The sequence below is a fragment of the Danio rerio genome, chromosome 16 (genome assembly GCF_052040795.2).
Source record: "Danio rerio strain M-AB ecotype USA chromosome 16, GRCz13ab, whole genome shotgun sequence".
NCBI lineage: Eukaryota > Metazoa > Chordata > Actinopteri > Cypriniformes > Danionidae > Danio > Danio rerio.
The window spans coordinates 10,844,386-10,865,337 of NC_141036.1; the positions used below are offsets into that span (position 1 = coordinate 10,844,386).

The 20,952-nt window shown below is 32.5% G+C and overlaps 2 protein-coding genes across 7 annotated transcripts in view; both read right to left on the minus strand.

The window, feature by feature from the left end:
* abhd16a (abhydrolase domain containing 16A, phospholipase) overlaps positions 1-14,272 on the minus strand; it is a 33,683-nt gene extending 19,411 nt beyond the window's left edge. For 2 of the 3 annotated variants that reach the window (XR_015510573.1, XR_015510574.1), the window contains exons 1-6: positions 14,146-14,272; positions 11,544-11,600; positions 6,372-6,438; positions 3,657-3,743; positions 1,777-1,862; positions 1,617-1,690 (exon numbers count right to left, since the gene is read on the minus strand). Coding sequence is in view for 1 of the 3 variants with exons in the window: in NM_001111178.1 (NP_001104648.1) it covers positions 1,617-1,690; positions 1,777-1,862; positions 3,657-3,743; positions 6,372-6,438; positions 11,544-11,600; positions 14,146-14,247 (473 nt within the window). In the remaining 2 variants the exon portion in view is untranslated. 3 annotated transcript variants of the gene reach the window in all.
* Positions 14,273-16,439: 2,167 nt separating this feature from the next.
* The window catches only part of g6fl (g6f-like), a 29,703-nt gene continuing 25,190 nt past the window's right edge, over positions 16,440-20,952 (minus strand). Inside the window, exons 8-12 of one of the 4 annotated variants that reach the window (XM_087284963.2) lie at positions 20,815-20,937; positions 20,594-20,667; positions 20,390-20,416; positions 20,085-20,131; positions 16,440-19,952 (exon numbers count right to left, since the gene is read on the minus strand). In XM_087284963.2, coding sequence (XP_087141089.1) covers positions 19,931-19,952; positions 20,085-20,131; positions 20,390-20,416; positions 20,594-20,667; positions 20,815-20,937 — 293 coding nt within the window. In that variant the 3' untranslated portion in view covers positions 16,440-19,930. 4 annotated transcript variants of the gene reach the window in all.

Below are 20,952 nucleotides of genomic sequence, written 5' to 3' on the forward strand. Positions count from 1 at the left end.
TATTTGTTGTGGAGTTAATTCAAGCCTTCCTGCAATGATGAGTCACACACAATGTTGTTACAAAGTTCATGCGCACACAATCCCATTTGCTTTGTGCACATCTTGTATTGTTGATACGATTACATATGTTATAAAGGAGACATGTTAATACGCTGCTGACAATCAATTCGGTGGGTGGGGAAACCGCACTTCTATGTTACATTGTGGTGGGCCTCAAAATGAGAGAGATTTGGATCCTATTTTAACATCTGGGAAATTTGAAAAAGAGACTTATTGGGGTCTTTTTTGACGGTCCATGCGCAAAGTTAAACAGAGCATCTACAGCGCGAGAATGAGAGAAATTATTAACTTTCACTTTCGCTCTCGTGGATAGGGAAACCTTGTATGCACAGACATCCATTAGCCTATAAATAATTAATTTCATTTGTTAAGCGCAAATATTTGTTTCAAAACTATTTCTAAATTCAGTTCTAATTTCCAGCAAACGAATAAATGAACAATAATAACGAAGTGTGCTCAAAAACACACTTGTATCCTAATACACATGCTGTGCCCCATTTGGTCTAAAACCTGACAGGTATCAAATCTAAGCTTTTTTTTATAAAACAAACATAAATATGGACATAATAAATAATACTGCTGATAATAATAGCAATTTACAAAAGCAAATTGTTATAAATGAACTGAAAACCCTCCCGAGATGAAGAAGGCATGAAGGCAGTGGTTTCTATATTTATGCAGGCTAGAAAATAATATGTTTTGTAATATTTTAATCCTTTATATTTATATCCAATATATCCTGTATATGTCCTTAATATTTTTATTATTTTTCATACATAAAGATATTTGCGTATTGCTCTACATCTTGTGTGTATTAAGCAGTGTGTAAGCGAGGCGCACAACTAACGTGCTCTGCACTGGACAATAGACTGACTTTGTTCTTGTCTATTGAAAAATCAATTAAATTTTCTCAAAATAGCTACGTGCCAGCAATATACCTAAGCACGCCTCCCTTTTTAGACTAGAACGCCTATGGGCGCACATATGAGCGGAAATGCATTTGCTATTTAAACAGTGTGGCGGAAAACGTCAAAGCGACTCTTGCGCCAAGCTGAAACTAGCAAACAACAATTTTGTCGTGCCTTGCGCCACATTGCGCGTGGTGTATGATAGGGCCCATTGTCTTTATATCACCCCAATATGACTATGAACACACTATACCTACACACAGTTCTGTCCAAACAGCTTACAACAGATGATTTTCATCATAGGTGCCCTTCAAGTCTTTTTAATTTACATTTTATTAAATAGTTTAAATGTATTTTTATTAGCATTTTTAAATCAATCTATGAATCTTCTATTATTTATTTTACTTAAGTTATTCCAGTACATCAAGTTTAATTAAAACGTTTATGTAACAAAAGTGTTTTTGAGTTATGTTAAAATTTTTAGTTTTAACTATGATGCCTGCGAAAATGGTAGCGCATTAAAACGCAACCTGCAATAAGCCAAACCACAACAACAACTATTTTACTTTCCTGTATTTTAAAGCTCTAACTACAAAATGCACTTAATGCCTTAAAAACAGAAAGGCTGAGAGCAAGAGCTTTACTTACGGACTACTAACGTCTTTCCAGCTGAAATCAGCAGGCCAGTGTTTGAAGTCGAAGTCAAAGCATGCCAGTTTTTTCTGCAGGGGACACAATCAACTGTTTAATGGCCTCATTAAAAGCAAAGCTCCATGGGAATGTTCATGTGGCTCTGCTTCTGTGTCACCTTGTTGTTTGTTGTGTGGTTGTTCCTGGTCTCCTCCAGTATGCTGATAAACTGAAGGTACTCAGGGTTTCTCCAGCGTCCCCAACCTGACAACAGCAAAGGCAGAAAAACACAAACAAAGATGAGACACATGTACACCTGATACTTTACACAAGGTTTCTGCAGCTTGCACCAAGTCAAATATAAGAGTTTTTAAGGGACAGTTCAATGAGGATTCTGTAATCATTTATTCTAGAGAATCTATTAGTTTCTTTCTTCTGTTAAACACAAAAGAAGATATTTTGAAAAATGCTTGCTGCTGGGACCCAATAGTTATGTTTCCATCCGAAAAGGCTAATTAAATTTATGCGCAACACTGGAATATCGCATAAAAGATGTGTGAATAAAGCATTTCTTCCATCCAACAAGTCAAAGAGAACAAAATTTTCACTTCCTAATTAACTGGCGCCAAATATCAACAGTAAAAACAGAATTTGCTGTCGTAGGAGAGGCTGTGTGAATCTTTTCTTTGTTTAATAAATGACTTACACTTCAGAAGACAGTATGCAGACACACAATGGATGTGTGCTGGTGCTTGAAGGCGTGAGACGTGGAGCACAGAGTCTCTTAATAATATAATAACACTAATACTGAAATGGTTAAGGCGTTTCAGAATGACCAAAACAACATTTCAGATGTTTTACAGTGTGCTCAGCCTGCTGGTTTGTCCATTCACACAAATTTTTATCATCACATGATCTCTTATAACAAAAATCACATGACTTTTTTATTGCGCATACTGGAATATGTGCGGTGAATATGTGCATCTTGGTGTTTCCATCAACCGATTTTTTTATGCGCATTTTGGAAATAGTTGGATGAACACGTAGCTATTGACTTCCTTAGTAATTTATAAAGTTAATGGGTCTGGCAAAATAGCATTCTTCAAAATATCTTCTTTTGTGTACAACAAAAGAAAGAAACTCATAAAGGTTAAAACCACATAAGGGAGAGAAATTTATTAGGTCATATTAATTGAGGCTTAACTATTTCTTTAGGACCAATGTGCATAAAATCCCATATCGCAATGTTAGTGCCAGCTGCAGTCTAAATATACTTTAGTTGTATTACAACTCTACAAAATCATCCCCCACCATTTTTCATTTTCATCAAAACTGAGACCTTTTTAAAAAATTATTTAAGACCTTGAACTCAATTGTTCAGTGAAGTTATAACTTAAAAACGGCTAAACTTTTGATTTTTAAATGTTTTTGACTTTTTTTAGACTTAATAATCCTGTTTAAAACCTATTGAACATCATGAAGTGATTAAACATATCATAAATATTGCATTATTAAAATAATATTGATATGTCAGCATCTTAGTCTATTTCCATGGCAAAACAATGACGAAAATATAAGTATAATGAACACAACTGAAAACCAGCAAACAAACACATGCTGTACTACATCACAATTTTTACATTAACATATGATCGAATTTCTACATCTTTTTCTGACGAGAGCTTTACTGAAAACTCTTCAAGTGAGTTCACTTTATAAAAGAGTTTTCTGCAAAGATTAAACGTAGGACAGTACAAAAAATTTTTCACAGAGAAAAGGTAATCTTGCAAAACAAGCTTTCAGAAGAGTCTTTGCTCTTAGGTAAAAAAAAAGCAGGCATCGTTCTTAAATGCCACTTGATTAAATCTAGTTTTTAAAGGTATTACAAATCATTTTAACATGTCATTATAAATTTCATGTGATTTATTTTACATTTGTGTATCCCACTCTTTTTGCCATTTAATTCATATACAACAACTGATAATAGTTTTGATTTCTGAGGGAGGTAGAGATGAAATAGACAAACATTGGTAATAAAAAAAGTAAATATAGCATCACCTCTCAGACAGGCCACTCCGAGCAGACAGACCAGCGCTGTTCCAACATACTGACTCAGAGGAACCAGCTTACTGCTGCAGATGTACCCTATAACACACACAAAATCACACTGCAACTGTGAATCAATGCAGACATACAGTATAGATAACGAAAATGAGGTTAGGCGGTTTCAGCCATCTAACAGCATTTTGCAAAGTCAAAATGATTCAGATCTGACCAATTAAATTAAAGTAAGCATTATAGTAGGCAGAGTTTATGGTTTACACGAGCAAAGAACAAAAATTTTAAAGCAAATTTTCAGTTTAACATGATTAATATCAGTTTAATATTAAAACTGATTGAAATTTTTCTTGAGTTTTTTTTTTTATTTTTATAAAATTGGACAATTATGAACTGAAAATGTGGTGAAACTCTCATGTTTGTTTTAACGGAAAGATTGTTTTCAACATATTTCTAACATAATAGTTTTAATAACTAATATCTAATAACTGATTTCTTTTATGCCATGATGGTAGTATATAATATTTTACCAGATATTTTTAAAGATACTGGTATTCAGCTTAAAGTGCAATTTAAAGACTTAACTAGGTTTATTAGGCAAGTTAGAGTAATTAGGCAAGTCATTGTGTAACAGTGGTTTGTAAAAAAAAAAGTTGCTTAAGGGGGTAACTAATATTCTATTATAAAGTCTATTTACTCACCACACCTGGAATAATTTGATGAAAAAACAAAACAATAAAACCAGTCATATTAGTTTAATATATACACATACATACATACATACAGTTGAAGTCAGAATTATTAGCCCCCCTAAATTATTAGACCACTTGTTTATTTTTTTCCCCAATTTCTTTTTAACGGAGAGAAGATTTTTTTTCCACACATTTCTAAACATAATAGTTTTAATAATTCATTTCTAATAACTGATTTATTTTATCTTTACCATGATGACTGTAAATAATATTTGACTAGATATTTTTCAAGACACTTCTATACAGCTTAAGTGACATTTAAAGGCTTAACTAGGTTAATTAAGTTAACTAGGTAGGTTAGGGTAATTGGGCAAGTTATTATATAACAGTGGTTTGTTCTGTAGATTATTGAGAAAAAATATAGCTTAAAGGGGCTAATAATTTTGTTCCCAAAATGGTTCATTAAAAAATTCAAAACTGCTATTATTCTAGCCGAAATAAAACAAATAAGACTTTGTAGAGAAGATTATTAGACATACTGTGAAAATGTCCTTGCTCTGTTAAACATAATTTGAAAAATATTTAAAAAAAAGAAAAAAAAAATTGAAGGGGGCTAATAATTCTGACTTCAACTGTATGTATGTATGTATGTATATATATATATATATATATATATATATATATAGAGAGAGAGAGAGAGAGAGAGAGAGAGAGAGAGAGAGAGAGAGAGAGAGAGAGAGAGAGAGAGAGAGAGAGAGAGAGAGAGAGAGAGAGAGAGAGAGAGAGAGAATGAAAAATCATTTAATGCCATAAATCCATATTTGGAACCAGAAATACTATGAAAGTCAATGGCTGTTTTCCCCCCATCATTCTTCAATATAATTTCCTTTGTATTAAACAGAAGAAAAGAAACTGGAACGTGAAGGATGAGTAAAAATGCACAGAATTAATCATTTTAGGGTTACCTATCACTTTAAAAACTGAATTTTTAAAGCATCATAAAGCAATATATCAGATATCATTCTGACATACTGACTTATTCTCAAAAACCCAAAAAAAGCTAAATTAGCAGAAATGGATTTTTAAGCTTTTCAGATTAATAGATACTTCAAGAGAAGACCATTTAATTAAAACAAAGTTATGTACTGTGAATTATACACACATTCTACATTTTTCAGTTTAATGCTTATTTGCTATATAAAAGTATTGATTGTTTGCTGAAATTAATAGACAAACCTGACCACAGACTTTTGGATGACAGTACATATCGGCAAAGCACGCAAAAACATGAACCACTAGCTTTCCTGCATAAAATTCTTTTTTTTTAAATTTTTTTATTAGAAATGATGACTAGAAAATAGCAATAGCACTTGTCATTTAATAACATGATTATTACTAGATAACCACATCTTCATATGGCATCACAATCTCTTTTGTAGGTGATAACTCAACATAATAATTGAAGTAAACACTATCTAACCAAAATATACTCTATTAAAACCAGAGTATCAAAGATACTGAACTACTGTACAAACACAATCGAACAAGTCCATAATTCTATACTCAATAAATAAAATTTAACAACATTACATTAACCTTATTCGACACCATACTAAAACATCTCTGATGCTTAACAAAAAAAGATCCTACCTTGCTCATGATCTAAAAACCAGGGGTTGAGTCGACAAAAAGCACATCGAGATTTGTAAACTACAGCAGTTCATTCACAAGCTGAGCATCACTGTTCCTTATAGACCACACTGAAAGCTCTTATGAATGAAGCAGGCTAAAAATACATGCGGCGCTGCTGAGAGCATTAGCCTGTGACTCATTTGATATGATTATACCTGCTGAACATAACATTAAGACTGCTGCCAATCAACACTTGCTCAAGATATGCATGCAGAAATGCACAGTGAGGTGGATATTATTTACATATTTACAAAAAAACAAAAACCGGTCCAAAGGCTTTGGACAAAGACAAAAATATACATGTGAGTATATTGGATGTCTTTAACATTACCTTTCCTGTAGAGATAGCAGAGGAGCAGTGGAGAAGTGTAGTATGACAGAGACCACAGCACTGACGCCTGAAGAAAGACACACAACACTTATTAACCCTTTCTTTGTTAAAGAAACACTCCACTTTTTTTTCTTCTAGAAAATTGTCTTATTTCAGAACTCCCCAATAGATGTAAACAGTTTTACTATTTTTTAATCAATTCAGCTGAACTCCGGGTCTGGCAACTTTAAACTGGAGTAGACCATTACCATCTTGCTAAAATAATAATAATAATAATGAGAAGAAGAATAAGAAGAAGAAAAAGAAGAAGAAAAATTATATAATTATAATTATGATCATAATAATAATAATGATCATAATAATGATCATAACAATAATAATAATAATAATAATGATAATAACAATGATGATGATAATAGCAATAAAAATAATAATATTAATAATAATGATCATAATAATAATAATGATGATGATAATAATAATAATAATGATAATAATGTTAATAATAATAATAATAATAATCATCATTATAATCATCATCATAATAATTATGAAAATAATAATAATAATAATAATAATAATAACAATAATAATGATAATAATAATAATAATAATAGTAATAATGATGATAATAATAATAATAATAATGATAATAATAATAATAATGATAATAATAATAATAATAATAATAATAATCATCATCATAATCATCATCATAAATATAATGAAGAAAAAATAATAATATTAATAATAATGATAATAATAATAATAATAATAATAATAATCATCATCATAATCATCATCATCATCATAATAATAATAAAAAAAAATAATAATAATAATAATCATCATCATCATCATCATAAATATAAAGAAAATAATAATAATAATAATGATGATGATGATGATGATGATGATGATGATGATGATGATAATAATAATAATAATAATAATAATTATTATTATTATTTTGCTGTTTAAGGCTTTACTCTTCAGTAGTCACATTGTGTACTAAGACTGACAGAAAGTGAAAAGTTTTTAGATTAATATGGCCAAAGATGACATGGCTAGGAACTAGGAGGTTAATGGTCTAATACGATTTTAATGATTTATGCTAAGCTTAGCTAAAAGTGCTCTGCCAGCGTCAAAAATGGTAAAACCCAACTGTTTAACACTAGGGGAGTTGTAAAATTGGCCTATTTAAAAAAAAAAAAAAAGTGTTTTGCTAGTTTGTTGCACTTTTAACGAGGATCATTTGAAACGGTATTTTTACACTTGAAATAATTAACCCAGAGTCATAGTTCACCCAAAGTTAAATATTATTCTATGATTTAGTTTCCCAATTCTTTAATCATTCCACACCAGTTGTTTGGAACACAAAATATCTTATTTTTGTGTTTAACAGAATAAAATCTTGTTTCATTCTGCTCATAACTGACCTGGGGTAAACAACTAATACAGGCTAGTATATTAACCTATACTGATTTTTCACACTGTAGATTTCTAAAACCCAAGTTAACATCCTTATTTGCATATAGATTTGTTTCAACCTGATACACTCATTTATGGAAACTCTTTTTTTTTAAGATAGTAGAACTTCATTCATTCTTTCTTTTTCGTTTGGCTTAGTCCCTTTTTTAACAGGGGTGACCACAGCGGAATGAACCGCCAACTATTCTGGTATTTGTTTTACATAGCAGATGCTCTTCATGCAACCCATTGCTGGGAAACACCCATACACTCTTGCATTCACACACGCACTCATTAACACTAATTTAGTTACACCCAGAGGAAACACAAAGGAACATGTAAACTTTACACAGAAATGTCAACTGGCCCTGCTGGCTCTCGAACCAGTGATCTGCTTGCTGTGAGTTGACAGTGCTAACCACTGAGCCACTGTGCCAGATTACTTCACGGGTAGATTTTGTATTATTTTGCACCACAACAACGCGTTTGTGATGAGTTGTGGGATATAAAAAGAGTCTCTCATTAACACTCAGATGAGTAGGCATGGGACGATACCACGGTTTGGAAAAAGTCAACCGCCAAAATTTTCTGTTATACCGTTCCTATGGTATATGTAAGATTTGTTTATGTTTCTTTTTAGTTTGTTAGGACAACAGTATCTCTAGCAGAAAATATACTCAAAGATGAAAATTTAAATTGCAATGAAATCTAGAAACTAATAAAGACAGATTCATTTAAATTATTAAGCCTGACATGTTTTCTGTTCCAAAAAAACTTTTAAAGTTTCTCAAAAAAATATAAACAGTTGAAGTCAAAATTATTAGCCCCCCTTTAAATGTTTTATTTTTTTATATTTCCCAAAGGATGTTTAACAGATCAAGGAAACTTTCACAGTATTTCAGATAATATTATTTCTTCTAGAGAAAGTCTTATTTGTTTTATTTCGGTTAGAATAAAAGCAGTTCTTAAATTTTTAAGCACCATTTTAAGGTCAAAGTTTTTGGCCCCTTTAGGCAAATTTTTTTCTCGATAGTCTGCAGAACAATCCATCTTTATGCAATAACTTGCCTAATTACCTTAACCTGCCTAGTAAACCTAATTAACCTAGTTAAGCCTTTAAATGTCACTTTAAGCTGCATAGAAGTGTCTTGAAAAATATCTAGTCAAATATTATTGACTGTCATCATGGCAAAAATAAAGTAAATCAGTGATTAGAGATGAGTTATTAAAACTATCATGTTTAGAAATGTGTTGAAAGATTTTTCTCTCCGTTAAACAAAAATTGGGGGAAAAATAAACAGGGAGGCTAATAATTCAGGGGGGCTAATAATTCAGACTTCAACTGTATATATTGTGTTCAAAATAGTTTTTTTTTTACCAAGACAATTAAAAGAATATATTTTACAGCAGTTATCACAATACCATGATATTTTTATCCAAGGTTATCATACCATCAGAATCATATACCGGCCCATGCCTACAGATACGCAGCAGACAGTTAAACAAATCATCATTTATGTATCAAAATGTTTCTTTAGCTCTTCCTCAAGCAAACCACAGGCTCTAAACTCTTTACCATAAGGTTAACCTTACAAATTTTAACATTAAAGAAACAGACATACAGCACACCTTTAAATACTAATTTATGCCTCACTGTTTTATGTTATCAAGTGCAAAAACACATAGAATAGCATCAATGTTACTTCAGTACTTATTTTGATTATACTGTTTGATGCAAAGTAAAAAAAAAAACTAAAACATTTTACTTTGTGATTTTGAGTTTACATTAATACACTAAACTTTTGGGTTGATGTAACATTTCTCACTCACTCTCCTTTGGCTTATTCCCTGCTTTATCAGGGGTCACCGCATCAGAACGAACCGCCTGTGACATTTTTATTAGGTACAATTCATTTTTACAGTAGTGAAGTGTAATGGTCAAAACTGTATTGTTGGATAAAACAATTGCAAACAGAGAACTGTTTCCATGCCATTTGTTCAAGAGAATCAAATCACCACTTTCTGGGAAAGAAGTTGGATGTATCAATGATATCAAGTTTCAGCAAGTGGTGAAACCTCTCAATTTCCTTCATAATGAATGAGTTGCGCCTCAGGGTGGCAGATGTAATAAACACTGTCATTGCTTTTGGTGCTAGTGGCTGATGTTTGAAACAATATCTAGAGAGAACTGAACAAAATCTTTTGAAGTCTGCCGTTTGTATCAAACAAACAAAAAATAATTAATTAATTAATTAAATAAATAAAATATGTACAGTTGAAGTCCGAATTATTAGCCCCCCTGTTTATTTTTTTCATCAATTTCTGTTTAATGGAGAGAAGATTTTTTTTAAACACATTTCTAAACATAATAATTATAATAACTCATCTCTTATAACTGATTTATTTTATCTTTGCCATGATGACAGTCAATAATATTTTACTAGATATTTTTCAAGATGCTTCCATGCAGCTTAAAGTGACATTTAAAGGCTTAACTAGGTTAATTAGGTTAACTAGGCAGATTAGGGTTTAGGCAAGTTATTGTATAATGATGATTTTGTTTCGTAGACTATGGGAAAAATATATAGCTCAATAGGGCTTATAATTTTCACCCTAAAATGGTGTTTAAAAAATTAAAAACTGCTGTTATTCTAGCTGAAATAAAACAAATAAGACTTTTTCAGAAAAAAAAAAAAAAAAAAAAAAAAAAAAAAATATATATATATATATATATATATATATATATATATAAATTATCAGACATACTGTGAAAATTTCCATTCTCTGTTTAACATCATTTGGGAAATATTTAAATAAGAAAAAAAAATTCAAAGGGGGGCTAATAATTCGTATGTATAACGAATAAATAAATACTATTATTACTATTAATAATATTAATAATAATAATAATAATAATAAATTATAATAATAGTTTCATAAACCGCAAATATGTATAATTAAAGCATTTTGTCACTGTAATGCTGATTAAAAAATAAGCTTTGAAATCTCATAAAAAATGACATTTTAAAATATATTTAAACAGAAATTGCTGTTTTTGCTCTATTTCAAATCATATAAACAGGCTTGGTGAGCAGAAGAGACTTCTTTAAACAAAACATGAAAAAACATACTTATCATGGCTGTACATTATTGTTGTTGTAAATATTTTGTTGTATATTGTTGAGAATCAAATAAAGAAGCTTAACAAATATTGATTTCATTCTTTTACATGGGTCATATTAAGCTATAACATCTGTTTCCACATAGTTTAAAGTACAATTATGACACTATCATACACAAAACATTTGTACAACAGTGTGTTTAACAGGGCATTGTTCCACATTCACAGCTTAGCTTTTCATAACCCCATTTTTTAAATTCTTTTTTATTGAACGTTTTGATTTTATTCAAAGCCCGAGATCCACCCAACAAAATATGTAAAATAAAAATAAAAACAGTAGTATTGTAACTATAAGTACAAAATCAGGATTAAAACATATCTGATACAGTCTCTCTCATATTTAATCAAAATTCTACAGTTTTTTTTTATTGGCCATAACCCCATTTTTTGTCAAACGCTTCTTTATTCAAGCAGTGTATAAGACAATGGTAACCTGAAATTAAGCTAAAAAGCAAACTCATGCACTGCTTATACACAAACTGGAGAGAAAAGTCTGTTGAAACATCACTGCGATCACATACCCAGCCGAGGATGCTGTCTGTGTGTCTCTCCAGACCTCTGGGCTGATAATTCCAACCCTGTGGATGACAAACACATGCTGAGTCTCATACTGTATGTCTGTAAAAATATGATTTATAGATGTAAATAGTGATATAGTTTCTGAACATAACTATATCACATTTTGACTATTAGAGATATACCTAATATAAGAGGTAATAATAGCTTTAATGGGAATATTTTAGGTTTTTTTGTGTTTTATAAACTTCAAGAAGAAACTTCAGTACTAGATGTCATATTTTATTCTTAGCAATAATAATTCTTGATGTAAAAGTTATGTTTTTTAAAATGAAACAGCCACATGAATGTAAATAAATGTGTTGTTCCCATTTATATTTCAATTATTGTTATTATATATACAAATGTCTACTTACCATGCTTAGCAGAAACCTCAATATGATATTTAGTATCATTATTAGCAATAAATTCCATCATATTGTTAATAATTATAATAAAATAATCTTCTGTTATTATTCTGTATTAGGGCTGTGTGTTATGGCAAAAATGCAATATATATATATATATATATATATATATATATATATATATATATATATATATATATATATATTTCAATATACTGTAAGTTGTCAAAACTTCCAGATTTAACAGAGTACCCCAACAATGACTGAAGCCACAAAAATTAGTAAGCCCATTAAATGGCATAACACACAGTACTTTCAGCAGATAAATTTTCGGTGGGCAAAATTAGTTGCATCTCTAATATCAACAGACTTCTAGATTCCCATTGTTTCACATTTCTGCTGTGTGATTGGCTCTCAGATCAATATAGAATAAAAAAGTCCAGAGCTTATCATTGTTATTAACATACTGTACATATTATCGCGATTCGATATCATATTGTTTATAGGCCCAGATTATACTATATATTTCACGTCATGTACTTACTATTCAAGTATCTGCTTATAAAAAATGACAATAAATAACAGGGTTTCTGCAGGTTTCTTCAAATCAAATGCAAGACTAAGCCTATTGTAAATGAAATTTTAGGTTATACAGGGTAAAACGCTAAGACTTTTTTTCTAATGTAAATGTTTACTTCTGTAAATAGTTTTTTTTTTAGGATGATCATGTAAAGGAATGTGTTGCTTTAGTTTTCTTTCCCTGATTAGGAAATTTAATGTGCAGAATTTGCTGTAAAAATGTCTAAAAGCTGTTGCAAATTGTATCTCTTTGCGCTAAAAAAAACTTAAATATATACACTGTAAAACCCAACAGTCGACTTTATCAAATGAAATGAGTGTAGTTTACTCAAAATGTACTAAAAGTTAAGTCTACTCATTTGAAAAGAGTTTTGAACTCAGTGTTGAATGTAATGAGTTTAATTTATTTATTAAGTTATTTAAATACCTCATTACTTCAACTTAAATGGAGTAAGTTCACAGTACTCACATAAATTCGTTTTTTAACTCAAATGGTTTGTAGCAATCAGTTGAGTTGCCTTAACTTATTGGGTTTTACCGTACTCAGTTGATTTGAGTTCTCAAATTCCTAAAATTGCTTCATTTACTCAAATAGATTAAGTTCATTAGGATTAGTTTTGAAAAAGAAGTTTTGAGATGGATTATAGGGGACAGATTGGGTAGCTTTACTTGGACATATAAAAATGAAGACCTTTTTAATATGATTTAAAACCTACAACACAATATTTCAGTGAATTTAGGACATTTTAAGACCCCGCAGAGACCCTGAAATGAATAAAAAGTAAAAATAATTAGAATGAATAGTCCCTTTTTTGTTGTAGTCTAATGACTAATTTAGTACTGTACCACGAAACAGAACTAAAATAAAATAGCAAATGAACAATTAAATGAAACATAAGATATCAGTTATTTAACATATAAATATTAAAATAAATATTACAGTTAAACATCATCTAATGTCTATCTAATGGTTTTAGCTGCACTGGAGTTGATGCAAAACAGAAAGGTTTCAAAAGCGTCTTATTCGTTTAATTTGTTTTTGAAGAATAGCCTATTGATGAAATTGTTATACATCATTAATAACAAGGAATTACTAAAGTATTTTGAAGGTTTTTAATTCAACAACCATTGAAACTGAATATGGAGAATGTACTGTTTTCATATAGCAAGAGAGGGCTGGTAAAATGTGACTGGTGTAATCATTATTATTAATGTAACGTCGTAACAACGTCACATGTCTGAAACAGAGTAAAACGCAGTAAATAAACACTGGGGTGCGATGATAGTGTGGTGTTGATATGGTCGTGTTCCTCATGACAGATGGTTGACTGACCTGTCAATAGACAACTAAAGCTAAGCTCAGTTAGCAAACAGCTCTCAGTCAATGGATGTTTCTCAAAACCGAGAGAGCTGACTATCTAGACAGTGTTTAGGACATCGTTGGCACAAATTCCGAACATTTGAATGGAACCAAACCACCCATAATGCTGTCTAGATAGGCAGCTCACTAGGATTTGAGACTGAGCCAACACAATAATGCACTTCCGCACATTGGTCCGAGGCTGATTTCGGCCGTGTTTTAGCGCTCTGGGTCGGTGTGAAGGAGAGCAAAGAGTCCTACCCTGCGCGCCGATCGGCCGTCAGTGCGGGTCTGGTCCGGCGAGCGGTGGATCCGCTGCAGATTGGGCCCTAGAATGCACCGAAGCCACATCAAGCCGGCCATTCTCACCTCGGTCAGGAACTAGTACGGCGGCCTGTGAGGCTCAGAAGAGACACAGCAGCGAATACGGGTTGTTGCTAGAAGGGATACAGTTGCAACCGGAAGTTAACGATAATTATTTATTAAGTTATCTATTATGTGCATTTTATTAACGTCTCCCCATGCCTCAGCCTTAAACCCAACCATCACAATAATGTAAAAACAGTATTATACCGAGTATTATTTATATTATTTATTAAAATTACCCATTATATTGTATTGTATTAACGTGTACCCACTCTAATCCTGAACCCAACCCGCACAGTAATGTAAAAATAGTAACTATTGTTGTGCAGTATCAGAAAAATGATGTTACAGTGATAGTATCTTTTTTTATTATTTATTTATTATTTTTTTATTGAAAATACAAAATCCAAATACAACAAAATGGGATTTAACTTTACAACTGTAAAACTGTACAACTGTGTGTCACATATGGAAGGCTCAACACAATAATATACAAAGATACAAATGTAATATACAAAAAACATTCAAGCTAAAATAAATCCAAGAGTGAAAGGAAAACACAAAAATAAATAAATAAATAAAAAATAAGTACAACATAGATATCTATGGCAAGTTATATACTACAAATAAATTGAACATTTCGCTGCTGTATGCCATCTTCACCGCATCACCTCACATCAGAGCCAGGTACTGCTTCTAGTGTTCGACGAAAAACATGTTTTTTTTAATCTTATGGAGCATTCATTCATTCATTCATTTCATTTGTTTATTTTCTTTTTAGCTTAGTCCCTTTATTAATTCGGGGTCGCCACTGTAGAATGAATCGCCAACTTATCCAGCACATGTTTTTTTACACAGAGGATGCCTTTCCAGCTGCAACCAATCAATGGGAAACACCCATACAATTCCATTCACACACATACACTACAAACAATTTAGTTTATTCAATTCACCCATAGCGCATGTCTTTGCGCTTGTGGGGGAAACCGGGTCCAGAGCACCCGGTGGGAACCCACACAAACATGGGGAGAACATGTAAACGAGAACTCTACCCACTGCGTCACCGTGCTGCTTTTATGGAGCAATATAACTAAATAATTATTTTAATAACACTAAAAAAATTAAAAAGCATGTATTATAAAAATATAATAAATGAATAAAAACAAGCAATAAATAAATGTAAATAAATGTTCATTTATTTATAATTTTTTCTTCGACTTAGCCCCTTATTTATCAGGGGTCACCACAGCTGAACGAACCGCCAATAAATGAGTAAATTGTCCTAATATATATATTTATATATATTTGTTTATGATATTATTACTTACTTTATTTTGAAAAGTTGTATCATGAGCATTTATTTATTATGAAACCATAATTTTAAAGTATGAAAATATGTGCCTGAAAATAAATGTATATGATCACAAAAAGCTATTAAATTATATTTATCTGCACACTTGATATGTTTAATTGCTGAAATATATTCTGATATATTTTACAATGTACTGATATACACTAAATTATATATTTTATAATGAACAAATTTTATTATTCATTCATTTTCTTTTAGGCTTAGTCAGGGATCGCCACAGCAGAATGAACCGCCAACTTATCCAGCATATGTTTTACATAGTCTCATTCACACACATACACTACAAACAATTTAGCTTACATAATTCACCTATACCAAATGTCTTTGGATTGTGGGGGAAACCGGAGCACCCGGTGGAAATCCACGAGAACACGAGGAGAACATGCAAACTCCACACAGAAAAGCCAACTGACCCAGCCGAGGCTCGAACCAGTTAACTTCTTGCAGTGAGGCGACAGTGCTAACCACTGCACAGTCCCCAAATATTATTATAAATGTAAATCATTAATATTATTAAAAATGTAAAATAGGACAGATTTATCTTCTATAATTTTCCTACTAAGTGTGTGAAAGTAAATATTTCATTATTGAGCCAAGGCTAAGCTGCTATATGAGTTTTATATAACTTTACATGATGCAATTTTGTATTGTTGTGTTAAATACCTAAAATATCATTATTTACAACAAATGCATTATATTGTTATGGTTATGTACTGTGTTATTGCGTAAAGGGAATTTCCAAAACCCAATGGAACCTATATGGGCAGAAAACTATTACATTATTATAAACAGGGAAGAAAAGAAAGAAATGAAACTATTTTTGAAGGACTTCGTTTTTATGATATAACAAGAAATTATTCATCATTAGTCACAATTTACTACACAAATCACACACATTTATGTACATACAATCCTATTTTAAAAACAAATACAAATTTATCTGAGCATACATTGTACATTTACCAGCCACTTTATTAAATATACAAAAAAATGCTCACTAACACAAATATCTAATCAGCCAATCACAGGGCAGCAACTGCATTTGGACGTGCAGTCTGAATATTTCAGAAAATGCTGTTCTATTGTGATTTTTACACAAAGGAAAACATTTCTAAAATATAAAGAATATCAAGCCAGAGGTCAAAAGAGTGTAGATTTTTGCTGCAACATATAGATGGTAGGGCTCGTGGTATAGTGGTATGAGATATATTTTTCTTTGCACACATGAAGCCTCTTATACCACCAAAACATTGTTCAAATCTAACAGTCTACCTGAAAATTGCAGCTGACCATATTCATGCAGGTCTTTATGATAATGCACCATTTTTAAAAACTCAAATAAGTTAAACTAGTTTTTGGAACATGGCAGTCGCTGGTTTTCCATCACCCTATGTTAATGCACAATTTAAAAAATTGCATTTGTAATTTGAGAAATGAGTGAAGGAAATCGCAAATTTGAAATTAAATTTTTTTTTTGCTTGCTTGAGGTGCTTTTGAACTTGTGTGAAGAAAGGGTTAATGTAAATAATGCAACACACTAGCCGAATAAACTCTGACATAGCGAACATTACACCCACATGACCCATTATGCTTGCTGTGTTTACTCTTGGTTTCTAGGTTACCAATACTGCAGTCAACTGCTCTAACAACCTGATGAAAAGTACCTCTTTTTTTTCTTTTTTTTGCAAACTTTGAAAATATTTGCTTTTGAAATTAGTATGGGAATCTAGTAAAAATATCCATAAATCATCAGTTTTCGTGATTTTGTGATTCATCTTTTATTTTCCCCTATTTATTTATCCTTTTGAATTGCAATATTGGACCTTAATCTTTCTTTCAACAACTTTTAACATTGAAAAGTAAAAAAAAAAGACTTTTATTAGCATTTTTAATAGTTTGAAGTGATATATTGTCTGGGTTGGTGTAGTACAGTATATTACGCTACCAACACCTTAAATAAACTGCCAGTGCATTTTCGGTTATTTTTATTTTTCATTTATATTATTTCAAACTGCAAAAATGTCAATAAGTCAATTTGTTAAACTGTAGAGTTGAATTTTCAACACCAACAGTCGACAGAACAGAGATCAGGTGCCATAATGCAATTCACAGCTGTACATAAATGGAAAACACTTGTCAACCACAAGTTAAGGAAACTGTTAATTAACAGATATTTGTTTACAATGCAGATTCAACAGATCTCAATCCATTAGAGCATCTTGAAATGTCCTGAAACAACAGATTTCCTAGCAAGCACATTGATGTCAAAACAACATCAGTAAATTTAATAAATTAGCTAACGTTCATTTGACATCCACCCATTGGCTGTCTCGTTTCAGAGGCTGCATCCTCCGAAGGATGCAGACTTCAAAAGTGAATCCTTCAAAGTCCACATAAGCTGAACTGAGCGTCTTAAAATGAGAGAATCTAGCCTACAGAGGACAGATATCATCACCTAGCAACTGTAACAGCTCAGCTGCCAATAATAAAGGCAATAAAATATAATAAAAGCGGTAATAAAACGTATAATGACTTTTTTCAAAGTGATTTTAAAACTTATTTTAAGCGATCTGAAGACAAAACAAAGTTTATAAAAGCTGGAAATATAATCCCTTTAATCCATACAAGTACACATAATGTAAACTGTCTATAAAATCACTTTTTAGTAAGGCATTTCGTGCCCTTTTTGTTTTTTAACATGTGTTTAGAAATCCAATTAACTAAACCTAATTTATACATTTAATCCAGAGTTTTCTTTTAAAAACGTCCTGCCGTTATCAGCATGCAATGAATCTTGGGATGTTCTTGGCCGAAAATGATCCACTAGTAGTGTCCTTCATTACCTGGGAAACGAAGGATGCATTTTGAGCCTGAATTTGAAGGAGCTTTTGAATTTTTTGAGACAGCCAGTAAAGAACCTTTATACATTTTATATATTTGGATGGTATTGTATGATATTTCAAGAAAAAAACTAATAAAAAATTTTTTAAAAAAGACAGCCTTCATCACTTCGATGATGCAGCGCCCTTTGAATGCATCCTGTTTTTTATGTTTATTATTTTGGTGGTCAAAAGGTCGACAATGTGTGGCCGTCAAATGAATGTGGAGGTTTTGACATCCAATCAATTTGCAATTGATGTTGTTTTTTGATGCAGTTTTGGAGCCCGCTGGGTTGCTTTATTGATGAAATATTGAAATTTGCAAAACCTTGTTGAACCAATGGCACAATGAATTAAGACAGTTCTGGAGCCATAAGAGGCTCAGGTGTACCTTATAAAGAGTCTGGTGAGTGTATATATACAGGTCCATAAAAATTGGGACAACAACACAAGTCTAACATTTTTGGCTCTATACACTAACACAATGGATTTAAAGTGAAACGACCAAGATTTGCTTTAACTGTAGACTGTCAGTTTTGATTTGAGGGTTTTTACATCCAAATCAGGTGAACGGTGTAGGAATTACAATAGTTTGCATATGTGCCTCCCACTTGTTAAGGGACCAAAATTAATTGGCCCATTGGCTTCTAAGTTGTTCCATAGCAAGTTTCCTCATTATGGTGCAAGGTGAAGCATGGTGGTGGTGTCATGGCATGGGCATGTATGGCTTTCAATGGAACTTCTTGAATATTAATGATGATGTGACTGCTGACAAAAGCAGCAGGATGTATTCGGAAGTGTTTCAGGCAATATTATCTGCTCATATTCAGCCAAATACTTCAGAACTCATTGGACGGTGCTTCACAGTGCAAATGGACAATGACCCTAAGCATACTGCAAAAGCAACCAAAGAGTTTTTGAAGGGAAAGAAGTGGAATGTTATGCAATGGCCAAGTCAATCACCTGACCTGAATCCGATTGAGCTTGCATTTCACTTGCTGAAGACAAAACTGAAGGGAAAATGCCCCAAAAACAAGCAGTAACTGAAGACGATTGCTGTAGAGGCCTGACAGAGCACCACCAGGGATGAAACCTAGTGTCTGGTGATGTCTATGCATTCCAGACTTCAGGCATAACTGACTGCAAAGGATTTGCAACCAACTATTAAAAAGTGAAAGATTGAATAATGATTATTATTCTGTATCATCATTTTTGGTCCCTTAACAAGTGGGAGGCACATATGCAAACTGTTGTATTTCCCTCAGAGTTCACCTGATTTGCATGTTAATACTATTAAACTAAAGCTGACAGTCTGCAGTTAGAGCACATGTTGTTTGTTTAATTTTAAATCCATTGTGTTGGTGTATAGAGCCAAAAATGTTTGAATTGTGGTGATGTCACAATATTTATGGACCTAACTGTAACAAAATCAACCACAGCACTGGTTGTATCTGAAAAGAGAACACACACACACACACGGGCAAAGAAAAGCATTAACAGGATGATTAATGCGCAGAGAGCAAATGAACAATGACACGCCTGCACTGTGTCCCCCGCATGACCCACAGCCAATCACACCTCACCTCTCCAATTCTTTATATACATCCATTTCACCCGTTGGCTTGAGATCCTGAAGCGAGAGACAGAGACAAACAGGCACAAGGATGAGGAGGACGGAGATGTGTCAGATTTATAGTTTGGCAGAGGTTTGATTCAGTTCATCTGCTAATATCACTAATGCAGGCGTGACAGAACAGCGAACACACACACACACATAAACACTGTCAGACAGATTGTAAAATGCTAGGACCTGGTTTTGGGAAAACACACACACACACATACACACAATTACTCATTGCGCTGCCTGAGAAGGACTATAATAACTCACCATGTAGACTGCGCCTTGGGGAGGTGTCTGTTGGGAGAAGAGAGGAAGGAAGAAATAGATTTAATAATAGAGCAGAGATAGATATACATTGAGAGAGAGATACAAGGAGAGAGAGAATGAAGGAAAGAAGGGGTAGTATAAACAGATTTAATAATAGCATTGGGGGGGGGGTTTAGAGAAGTAGGTGCTGTGCATTTCAATCACCTGTCTCAGATCATCAGGATTTTCATAGATGTTCTCCACCTCTCCGGAGTGGTACGACAGCGACTGCTCGACACCTGCATGAGCACACACACACATACACACACAGACAGGAGCTTCACATCATGGTTTGCTCCGTCCATCATCATCTGCCAGGGTGAACTGACAGCCTTCAGATGTGTGATGGGCAGGCTCGGGGGGGAAAGATAAATGCGAGGTCTTACTTCGGCGGGTGACGCAATAGCCCCGTTTCCATAGCAACACCCCAACAGCTGCAGCTATCACGGGTATCAGAAGTAGCAGGAAGGAGAAGGTGGAAACATAAGAATGAACTGAAATGTCTTCTGCTGGGGGGAGAGGGA